At 42.6% G+C, this 12,248-nt stretch overlaps 1 protein-coding gene across 2 annotated transcripts in view; it reads right to left on the bottom strand.

The window, feature by feature from the left end:
• Positions 1 to 1,665: 1,665 nt before the first annotated feature.
• Positions 1,666 to 12,248, bottom strand: part of PPP4R4 (protein phosphatase 4 regulatory subunit 4) — a 1,510,494-nt gene continuing 1,499,911 nt past the window's right edge. The window contains exon 24 of one of the 2 annotated variants that reach the window (XM_069208239.1): positions 1,666 to 2,800. In XM_069208239.1, coding sequence (XP_069064340.1) covers positions 2,785 to 2,800 — 16 coding nt within the window. In that variant the 3' untranslated portion in view covers positions 1,666 to 2,784. The remainder of the gene's footprint in view (positions 2,801 to 12,248) is intronic. The other variant, XM_069208238.1, reaches the window with a different exon arrangement.

The following is a 12,248-nucleotide window of genomic DNA, read 5'->3' as shown; positions in this document are numbered from 1 at the left end:
TGCAGCCCGAAGGGGTTATTGTCAGCCCCTCACATTGAGACCTTGCCTTGTATTGAGTTGATTTTCCGAGTTTGAGTACAGGCACGAAGATCATCTGGCTCAGCCTGTTTCAATAGAATGGAAAACAGTTTTTTTTTTTTTTTTTTTTTTTACCTGGACTAGGATAGCGGTCAGAGCTCTATATGAGTGATTGAGACAGCAGGCCTGATCGTGTCCTGTATTCCTTAACAAATATAGAGCAAACAATAGATTTTACAGTACTTTAAAAATGGATTGTGTTCCTTCACTTCAACTTCAGTAGTGTTGTTGTGGGAGCATGCCACATTATTTAGAGTGATAGACAGCAGATTTCCGACAGCAGTAACATGCATTATGTGCGCTCATTTCAGGATTCATCTTGTGAGGGAACGCTTTAATAGTAAATTCCACAGGTGATAATGCCATTGGTGCGCAAAGTGCCACTGTGTGACAGTTTGGCTGTGCTTTGTACCTGAGAAGGCAGATTTCCTTCTTGGAGGTAATGTACATGTAGGCAGTTGACACAGAGCTCTGTGCTAGACTAGCACAATTAGGGTGGGCTTGGTGTATAGTCGCTGAGCAGTGGTGCAGCAAATATATCTGTTTTCGGGGCTCAAATAAACCAGGTTATCTGGGGATTGTCTGTGGTGAGGTTCTCCGACCTGATGTTAGGCTGGTTTTAGTTCACCCAGCAAACGAGGATGTCAGAGATGAGAGAGCTTAATTTAGTGAGACCTTGTAGACCACTAGACACTAAATCATTGCCATGATGTGTTGCACTTATTTTTTAGCGCCTGAGGGGAACCACAAACTATTCAGGATGCACTACTATGATTGCAGTCAGTTCTTTCGATTTTCTGGGCTGTAAATACTGGTTATCGCCCCTTTAAAGCAGTACAGGTGCAAAGGGGCAAACTCCGGCTGCCATCTTGTTTGGGCGCTAGTCATGCCCCCCGTCCCAAGAGTAAATCTAATGCTGCAGGTGCTCCTGAAGTCTCAAGTTGTTTGATTAAATGAAATACCTGTCGGGGAAGGCTAGTGTTATAAATGCTTTTTTGGATTTTCATCAAGTCGATATTTTAAACTAATTCTATTATGCAGTTGAAATATCTGTTTTGAAGTTTAGTATCACCAAACGTAATATATTATCGTACAATATTTCTCAGTGGGGTTAAACTCACCGGATGAAAGTCGAATCAACCTATTAAGGACCTCATTACGAGCAGCCCAGTTAATTGCAATATGTGAGGCAACTTGTGCGAGCAAATTGCAATTAAGGTTTTGGATCAATATTTGCAATTGAATCCTGCCGATATTTATCTGGAACATGGACATTTTGGTGCAATAAGCCCTAAAATCTGCATGTTGTTTCCCAAAAACTTGTAATGGGGTGGTACTGACTGAACCAGAAAAATTCTGACTCGACGGAGTCGGATTTTAGCAGTTACGATAAATGTCACACCAATACCGGGCCACTCATAAAAATGGCTTAAGAGTAAACCTCTGACATCCAGATGGCACGCCGCTGCCACATGTGCATTAACCAATCAACATACCAACTGACCCACACATGAACACTATGGAGCGGTGACACACAACTACAAACTGTACCCATGAACATGCGACACAGAAAAGCAACAAGGTCGTTGACAATTTAATAACCATGTTTGTTTTATTAGGTACAACAAATTTCTTTTTTTTTTAAATAAAAATAAACATTGTTAAGACGCCGTTTGATTTTGTAAGCATGCACGAAATGCTTTGTCTTAAGGTTTTGTTGCATAAAACATTTCCTTATTTAACAGTATATAAAGCAATCACACACATACTGTATGTACATTAACCATTTTGATCATCTTTGTCATACATCGTATCAACAAAATAGAAAGTAGGGCTTAATATCAATAAAGTTAGGCCGTTTGTATTTTCATATATATTATGTTTCATTATTTTCAAACATAAATATACATTCTTACCAATAAAATGTTATTCGACATATCAGCAATAGTAAAAGTATATATAGGTGATAAGAGCAGTACCATGATACAGTGCCTTTAAATAATAGCTCATTAGAAATTCGTCACATCGCTCGATGACTAAATGCGGAAGCGCACATTTTCTAATTGTAAAACATAAAATAAAACAATTATTTACATAAAACGTGCCAAAGACCAGGTTCTTGTTCTGGCATCGGACATGTATTGGCTTTAATGGTGATTCTTCGAAAAAATGTTCTTGTATGTTAAAATTTTGTGCTTATTAAATGATACGCTTCGCGTGATCACAATTTTTTTTTTTAAATGTGCCATCCTTGCTGGTGACAATAGACTGGGGGCAAAAAAAGGCAACCGTCATGAGAGATTGTTACAGCGTTAAATTGTGGGTGAGTCCCTTAGTACATATTGCATTACTGTCCCGAAGAAAAATGCTAAGGTCTATATAGGGTACACTAGAGTATTAGCTGCAGCACTCTACAATACATATACAATAAACGTGTAATCCAACAGCAACTTTTGTCTCAAACGTGCCTCACTGAGGGCAGTGGCATCGCCATCCGGCTAACAGTGGCCTGTTTCTGCGCAGGTACTGACTGGGAACAAATGAAGTGGGTACGTGGTGGATGGTTAACATGAAATGTATCCATTCCCTGGATTCCGAACAATTGATTGCACTAGTTGTTTGTTGCTCCAGCTTCGATCATGGAAAGCCGCCGGGCCTTCTGTGGTCTTTGGTCTGCTTCATTTCCTGAGAGACGCTCTAATCATTTCATTTTCTGTTTTTTCTTAATACAAAGAAGGAAAGGTTGTGAAAAATGTGTCATTTTATTGGAAAGCAGTCATTTCATTTACATAACATTTTAACAAGACAATGGGGGAGGCGTGAAGGAATATTTTGTTTGGCTGGGGAAATTGTAATAACCCTCGTTGATCTATCACGCTGCTATATTTGTATAGAAATGCACCAGCACAAATGTACTTTCATTATATTCTGGTAATATGTCATACGAAAACGTATAAATGCAAGTTTCATATAAACTATTAAGCCCCTTGCCTGCAACAAAAAAGGTGTTGTTAGATTTATTTTCACAAAGAAGAAAGAACATGTCTCCTTTCGCGGACATCGAACCCTGCATCAGATTCAAGCTGTAGAGGACCCTGCGGACAAGCCTGTCAAAAAGAACCAGAACCGTTTCTAGGTGCGAAGGTACAATCGTGATCAGGGCCAGCCGGGGCCAGCCCGGCCCAGCTTCTGACCTTTGCTCCACTGCAGTCAGCCTGAAACTTTTGACTTTGCCCTGGACCCGTGTGCGAGTATCACAGATTGAGCTAGGAGTGAAAAAGCTGATATTTACATATCTTTTTAGAATGAATTGCAATGGGTTTTGAAAACCATGCAAAAATCATAACTATGGTTCCCTTGATCAGACTTTGGCGTCTAATTAAAGATTAAAGTATATGTTATTTGTATATATTGGAGTGGGATTTTTATTGTGTCATGTTTGCTTTAATAATGATAAATGCTTTAGACTTGTTTTCCTTTGATAGGCCTGACTGCTTTGCGCCACAGCTACTCAGTACCAAGCTAAGGTTTGATTTAAAGAAAGCTTAACAGGTACAGAATAGTGACAACATTATTTGGTAAAATCTAACAACCACTCCAACTAATAATCCCCTGTCTCACAGAGAGCAAAGCATGGGTTGTCTATAAAGCCACAAAGAACCATGAGGAGGAAAACATCACCATTATTCACTTTGATCTCCCTACAACTTTATGCTATATATGGCCAGTCAAACCATCTACCCCTGCTTTCAACTACTACCCAGGGACAAAGGAATAATGGAGGCAGGGTATACATAACATAGCCTCTCCTCCCTGTTCCAAAAGTGAAAAAAATAATTGTTGGGCTCCTGACACCCACCTCACCATCCTAACTGCCTTCATACCTCCCCACCCCGCTCTTCCCCCACCGAAGCAATAACTCTGCTCTCTATCGGAGTCATAGACAGGGGTAAACTGACAGTCTCTTTCTGAATCCTCTAAGGTGAGCTTGGAATTCCTTTACAACAACTTTAGTTTCAACTGGTACTGAATCATAACAGTGATACCAAGATTTTGAACCTGGTATTCACTCTATTGGCGCTTAGTAAGAGCCATAGATGACTTACAGCATTATCAATGGATATCTTTGAGTGCCATCAAATGCAAGAGCAAAGCTTGAGTTGTCTATGATGTCACTTAAAATGTCAAGGTTAAAAAAACTCTAATCACTACATAGGTCCCTTCCAGTGGTGCTAACTGCCTCAAAGGAAGCCCCCCCCCCCCAGGGGAGATATGTGGGAATTGAAGGGCGCCTGGAAGCCCAACAATACAACTCTGTCTTGTGGTGCTATGTCCCTCAGCAACTCCTACGCCCAGACCTATGGGTGCTCCAGACCCTCTTATTCGCCTTTACCTTGGGATGACCCTGATTGGTGGGAACATTAATGTGGTCCCAGGCCCAGCATGAGAAACATCAGTCACTCCGGGCCCTTGTAGGACGGTATGCTCCTCATAACTGAACTTGTAGGGAAACTCCATTGGCCTCTGCGATGCATGGCATTTATGGAATACCACATAGCGTCCGTACACGCACATGCCTGCAGCCTACAAAATAGTCCAGAATTAATCTCCTTTGGCTTCCAGCCTGCGATTTACTACCTCTCATATCCTACTACAAGGCACATCCGATCATGCACCCCTCCTCCTAGATTGGGGTTCTCAACTGTCCTACCTTCGTCCGATGTGGAGTTTTAATACATTGCACCTGACGGACCAGGAGTGTGAGGAACTAGTGGATGAGGAACTACAGGCCCTCTTCCAGATTAACCTTGGCTCAGTGTCCTCCACTGGGACTTGATGGGCAGTGAGGAAAGCCTGCCTTGTGGGGCATGCTCAAGGGGGATGTCAGGAGACAGGAGCAGCACCAGCTGGCACAAGTGGTGGATCTAGAAGCCTGGATCCTTACCTTTGAGCAAGTGCTGGCAGTCTGGACCCGGGGGAAGTTGATCGCCAAATGGCACAGACAATATCTAGACTGAGTCAGATTTATGTGGACAAGGCAAAGCAGTGTTGGAGAGCATTCACCTAGTGGGTGTACGAGTCTGGGGGTAGGTCCGGTAAATTGCTGTACTGGCCGGTGGCATGAGATGTTTCCAGCAGGATACTTCCTGCCATTAGAGACTCCTCTGGGGTTTTCTGCGAGGACTTGCCTGCGATTGCACAGTCCTTTGCCACATTCTACCAAGACCTCTATGCAGTACATCCGGTCCCTATGCATGAGGTGGAAGCACCCCTCCTTTGGTATATCCCTCTGCCCTCTCTTCCTGACTCCTTAGCACAAGGACAGGACCATCATCTGATGGTAGAGGAAGTGGGGCTGGCTGTATCTGACCCTCGGTTCGGGAGGATCCCCAGCCCTGACAGGTGGGCCAATTAATTCTTTAAAAGATATTGCACATACTTGATACCACACTTGTTGACCCACTACAACGAAGTGTCAAAAAGCATCTCCTTTTCTCCAGATCTTGACAATGTGGCCATTATGGTCATACCCAAAGCAGACCAGTATGTGGACCATTGTCCCTCCTACTGGCTGATCTCTCTTATTAATGTGGATATCAAGATCTTTGTAAAAGTCTTAGTGACCACGTTGAGCCGGGCATTGGCTTTTTGAAACATTCTTACTAGTGCGACTTAATGCTGGACAGAAACACCTGGTACTGCATCTGGAGGGTGCAACTGACCCTCTTACAATCTGACTATCTGAGTCACCCTCTGGCCCTCCTTCTTGTCAGTTTCCAAAAGGCACTCAAAATGGTCTCATGGCTTTTCTTGATAATCGTACTCCAGCATGCGGGCTTTAGACTGTAGACTTGTGGGTCTCCTCTACAAAACCCTCAAGCCAAAGTCTCAGTCAATGGTGTCCTTTCCCAACCCTTCCTGATCTGTAGAGGCACTCGTCAGGGTTGTCCTCTATCCCTTTTTTGTTTGCTTTCATAATTGAGCCTCTGGCATGCCTGATACTGTGTGAGGCTCGGGTTTGAGGATGGCAGTGGGATAGGGCCATTGAGGATCACATTGCTCTTTATGCAGACCGTTCTCCCTCTGCAATTCTTCGTCTTTACCGAGAGTCATCCGGCTTACAAATAAACACACGCAAATCACTCTTTGTAGGGCTAGCTGAAGGTGCTGCTGGGCAGCACTGGTGCCCAAGATACTGGTTCAGCAAAACTCTAAGGCCCATATTTATACTGTTTTAGCGCCGCATTTGCGTCATTTTTTGACGCAGAAGCAGCGCAAACTAACAAAATACAATTATATTTTGGAAGTTTGCACCGTTTTTGCGTCAGAAAATGACGAAAATGCGGCGCAAAAAAAAGTATAAATATGGGCCTAAATATCTTGGGTTTCCTATCCCCTGCCTCCCACGCAGGTTTCGGCCTGGTCCCTAAATTTGCGACCCCATGCATCGGCCCTAGATAGAGACTTCAGTAAAGGGGGCCATCAGCCAATAAATCTGATTTGTCTCCCCCCATACCTCTATATATTGACACATTTTGCCCATCAGATCCCTCGGACGTGGTTTCGACCCCTGACTTCAAAGATGACTGCATTCTTTTGGGCAGGGGTGGGGCAACACCGTGTGGCAATCATCTCAGTGCGAAAATTCACTTTCAATGGTGGCCAAGGCAGGGCTGAGGTTTACGGCTATTACCTTGCTGCATATCTGTGCAATGTGTGGCTTACAGGGGGATGGGACGATCCAACATACTGGCTCGGTCATGGGTCTCAATGGTCTTCTTGGCCTGCTATGTGTCAGCCCAATACCTCTGTTGACTCCCTCCTGCACCCAGGTGACTCTGCTGTGCTGGAGAGGGGAATTGGGCTTTATCTGCTGGAGCTGCCACCTTACAGACATGACGCTGCTGTGGCAGAGTATCTGGCTGAGACAAATGTTGGAGCTTTTGGTGTTGGTCCAATGAAACAGAATATGAAACATGTACTTGGGTGACATTAGCAGAGTGGGGACACTGATGTCTTTTCAGGAAATGTGAGATCAATACAGTCTCTCCCCCACACAGTTATTTCAGTATCTGCAACTGCACTACGCTTTGCTGGTCCACTTCCCAGTAGATGCCCTGATCCCTGAATACAGTCACCCTTGAGGCGATGCTACTATTGGGAAGGCTGAGTAAAGAAGCCATATTGATGATCTATTGTTCTAGATCAATGCACCTGATCACTTCAAAATTCTCCAGCATAGGTGGGAGGGCGAGCTGGATGATGATGACTGGAGGGAGCCGTGCCTGGCCCCAAGAGAACTGGCGATTTCCTCAAAACTTCGGATTATCCAAATTAACTATCTCCACATGACATATCGGACCCCTTCCCACAGAGGCTGCTGTGGATGGCCACATGTGCGAGGTCTTCTTTCCCTGCTACAAAGTTCTTTTAGGTGGTCTGGTCCTCCCCAGCCTTGACAGCTTTCTGTAACTTGGAGGGACACAAGATCGCTGGGGTGCTGGGATGCCGCATAGACCTGAGTCCTTGGGTGGCCCTACTGGGTCTCCTTCAGGTCGTTGAGGGGCCAAGAGTCGAAAGGACTTTCATAGACTTACCTCCTTAGTGACCAAGAGGGACATCGCACACACTGGGAAGTGATCAGAGCCCTCTTCTCTGGCAGATTGGAGGAATGGAGTTGACTGGTGTGCAAACCAAGAAAAAAACAATTTATGAGGCAAGAGGCTGTCCCCAAAATCATGATAAGTTATAGGGTTGATGGTGGACATATCATGGATGACCGCTGGAATGAAGATATTGATATTCAAGACTGTGACTGTTTAATAGTTTGTTCTAAGAGAAGTATGATGATGCGATCTCTTTATTGATGGAAAATGCCTTGTGAAATTAAACTCAATAAAATGTGGTTATTGAAAAAAAAGCTCAAATCATCAGGCCCTGCTCACAACAAGTATGCAGGCAGGGAATTAACAGGGGAGCCCTTGCTGGAGTGTGCCTTTTAAAAGCAATATTAACATGAAAAGCTTGCAATATATTGTGTAATGAAGCTGCATAGAAGATGTGTTAACGTAGAAAATAATGCATACGTTTGAAATGTGCCAACGGGGAGTGGCTACTAATGTATACAAAGACTAATGAAACTTATTCATGATGAACTAATTATGTACTAATGTTTTGAATTTGTATTAGCATGTCATAATTAGAGTCATGTATTAGGAATTGCTGAATTAATCATTAGGCCTTAGTTTAGCGAGGGTCTGGGCCTAGTAGAGAAGTGTGGCTCAATGGTTAGAGCAGCTGACCCTGATGCAGAGATGTGGCCTAGGACCAGAGTTCAATTCCCGCCTCGGCGGGTCTTGGGCTCAATTTCCTCAGACCTGATAACTCTCGCGTCAGTGCCAATCTAATCATTGGGGCCCACTCTGTAACTCTGGGAAATAGCTTGCTTAATCTCCACAACGGCCCCAACAGCGATAGGGATGCCTGGCTTCACCTTGGGGGTTCCCAGAAGTGGGTACTTCACAGGGAAAGCCAGGAAGGGTTCCACAGGGGTATGTGTAAAAGCACCAAGATGCCCTCATGGTAAAAGAGCACTATACAAGTACGAAGTGTACAGTATTTTTATAGTTTCCTGGTCTCATATTAAACTGTGTTTTCTAGCGTGCAATGTGCTGCTTTCCTGAAGGACACAAAACCGTACTTTCCCAGAAGCTAGACGTGTGTGTAGCCGTAGTAAATTCTTTCTCATGGGACCTGACTTGCTCAAGGAGGCATTCTTGCTGAATGCAACAGTGTAATTCGTAACAGGTGCAAGGCTGCCTGGAGTAGGGGAAAGCAATAGAGCTACTGACTGGAGCGTAAAGTGTAACTTTTCTTACCTGACATTCCATCCAATGAAGACGTCAATAACATGGGCCAATCAACGCCATGAGAACTATGGTTTGTGGAAAATTCTAGTGAAGTGCGTGGAGAATTATTGGACAGAGATAACAATGCACCAATTATTATCTAATAAGGAATTAGGAGCAAATTAGGCAGTATTGATTTAATCGCATGATCTGAGGAGGAATCGGACATTTCACTCCAAGCCATTCTTTGCCATGCTACTGAGCCATTTAGGCCATTTCCTTTGAGACTTTGCTGTTTGTTCGTCCTGATTTTCGAAACCATCCTTTACTTATTCCTTACCTGATATTTACTTCTCCTCCATATGAGGGAAGATCTTATTCCTTAGCTATGCCATACTGAGACTTTGCCCTGTCCTATCTTTACTGATTAAGAAAACGACTGATGTCCTGAGGATGAAGACTGACGCTGTTTTCTGATCCGTTGGATGGGTAACTATCAGATGCAAAATTGTAATTGTCTGCTTTCCTTTCTCTCTAGGTACCAACTGCTCTTTTGATAGAGGCCCTAGTTAGATGTTTTCAAAATTTGTGTTTGCTAAATTGTTTTGCATGAAGCCCAACATGCTAATGCTAATCGGAGGTTAGTTAAAGTGTTCATAAATGTCCTACACAAATAGAAAAATTAATGAGTTCTTGCTTTGTTGAATTATGTACTACTGAGGCTTTGCTAAGCTGCTTCTTATTAATGACGTATTAATACTGAATGAATATTCTCTATGCATTGATTAATTGTGTTCTAATTGCAAAATCTGAAGAGTTACTAATGAGGTGAATTGCTAATGAGGCTAACAGGAATGACATTAGATTGTAATTAATATGGAAATAAATATCTTAACACACATTGGTGTGGTTATTCATGACTGAAAGGTCATGGTGTGTTCGACTTATTGATTCTTATTGAATGTTATTGATTAGCATAATGATGAGTTATTGTGATTATTGATTGAGTCGTTGATCTATTTATTTGTGATGTCAAAGAGACACCTCATACTGGGAAGTCTCCGAACGTGGTCCAAAGATTCATCGACCTAGGCGTGTCTCCTTGTAAGTTTACTTATCAAAGTTCTGATGCGCTATCACCCTATATAATAATAAATGTTAAAAAAACGAACCTGGCCTCCTGCCACCCTCGGCATGTACATTCACCTTCCCCAAATAAAAATAAAAATACTAGCCTCCTATCACCCACCAACACCATCATCTGAAAAAAAACGACTCTGTATATCTACCTCCCAGTAATACCTGGCCTCATGCAATCACAACACCAACCTCTGCATATATCTCACTTCTCTCCATGCAAACTGGAAAAATATTCCTGGTCTCCTGTCACTCACCTCACGACCATCTACACCCTCTTTTCCTACTGCCAAACTGAAAAAAGATACCTGGCCTCTTGCCACTCACCCACACCACCCTCTGCACCACCATATGCCTTCTCAGCCCAAAGCATCGCTCTCCTATCTCACACTGAAAGTGGAAAGCCAGCAGTGCGCTGACAATGGCTCTGTGAGAGCCGCTTGTCACCGTGGGTTGATTTTTCATCACAGGGCGGTCTTTTGAGACTTGGGTTAACAGAACAGAAGGAAGTCAGTGCAGGAACAGAATCGCCAGGATATTCACATCTTCGGGTCTGGGAAGACCTGGTAGCAGTGGGAGAAGGCAGGTGGGTCAGTCTAATGCCATTCCACCACCCTGCTCGGGTATGTGAGGCACCTAGCGATTTAACAACAGTGTTTAACCACTTAATGTAACGACTGTTGTAACACCACTGCAGTGAATAACCAAATTCCAGACCCATTGCCCACACTGAAGGCTTCTTACGGAAGTCATGTACAACACTTAAATAGACAGTGAAAATATCAACCAAAATAATGTGAGGAATAATCAACCAGAGTTAATAACGGTTCAGTACAAAATGTCATTGTTTATGCATATATTTATGGGATGTCCACTAGGCATCGATCATCCATTTTAGTTGACCATGATTCAAACATCATTTTAACGTTTTAAGAGTTTTCTAAAACTGCTGAACACTTCGGGAGTTTGGACGTATGTTAAGAGAAGGGGGAGCACCGAGGCAAGCATCTGCAGGACAGGAAGTCTTGTTTTGTTCTAAACAGGAGGGTCGTAGCAGTGTGCTGTGTATATTTTGTATATAGCAACGTGTGTCAACAAAGAAAGTGACTCTCGATTTTCCACTTTGTATCATTCAAGAAGGCTTCTTGAATGACTTCAAATCAGAAGAACAAGGCAACTTCGTCCTGCTCACTCGATCATTTCTTTACTAAACATCGATCTGTATTGGCCTAAGCACGTTGCTTTTACTTTATATTGATTTTTAATTCCTTTTAGGTGTGTGGCCTACAGACCTGAATCACCCCTCCAGTGCTTCGGTTAAAATAACTAACCTTTTTTTATATTGCTGACCGTAATCCTACCCTTAAATTTAATCCTTATCATTTGATACAACAAAAATCGAATAAGTTAAATGGAAAACAAAATACTTAAAAGCATATTACTATATTTTGACTCATTGCTTCTGGTGATGATTAAGATATTTACTGTTAAATGTAGTTTTTCACCATTGGATTCACATATTACTTGTATATAACCCATGTCAGGGTAAGAAGTTATAAAACAGTGGTGGAAGTTGATCAGGGTACAAATGTAATTGTTTATTTAAAGAGTTCTTCTGGAGCACCCTTTGCTTCATAAATTCTTGTGGTTTACTTTGTATTTGTGAAGTCAATTGTGTGCGGCTCTTAGAATGGGCAGAGTAAAAAATAGAGTTCTAGTAAGAAGTGTTTTTTAGGGGCACTTTGAGGTCTACAAGAGTGGAATACGGCTCTAAACTCCCAATGGTGATCCAGTGGAGAGGTGTTAAAAAACAACAGAAAAGGATCTCCACACATAAATGAAGAGGTACAGTGTATAGAAGGATGAGGATTCTACAGGAAGATAACCACTTTTATTTCTGAATAGATCACTGATACACAAATTACATATTGTTACATATTGTTTATGTGATTCGTACATTGAAAATGTAGGGAGTGATTAAGAGTTTGGTGGAGTGGTCACTTTGTCACAATGGTAATGGCTATCCATCCCTTTCAGCGGGCGAAATATTCGTTACCATTGTGACGGAGTAACTCCTCTGCCAAACTCTAAATCAGGCCGTTGGTCTCCAACAGAAGATAATATTTCGAGAGGTTTGCAACTTTTTCTTCCAACTGATGATTTCATATGAAAATTCCCACAATT

This window comes from Pleurodeles waltl, chromosome 9, assembly GCF_031143425.1.
Source record: "Pleurodeles waltl isolate 20211129_DDA chromosome 9, aPleWal1.hap1.20221129, whole genome shotgun sequence".
In the NCBI taxonomy this organism is placed as follows: Eukaryota; Metazoa; Chordata; class Amphibia; order Caudata; family Salamandridae; genus Pleurodeles; species Pleurodeles waltl.
Note: the sequence above shows the minus strand (reverse complement) of the source record. Positions and strands in the feature narration are given on the sequence as shown.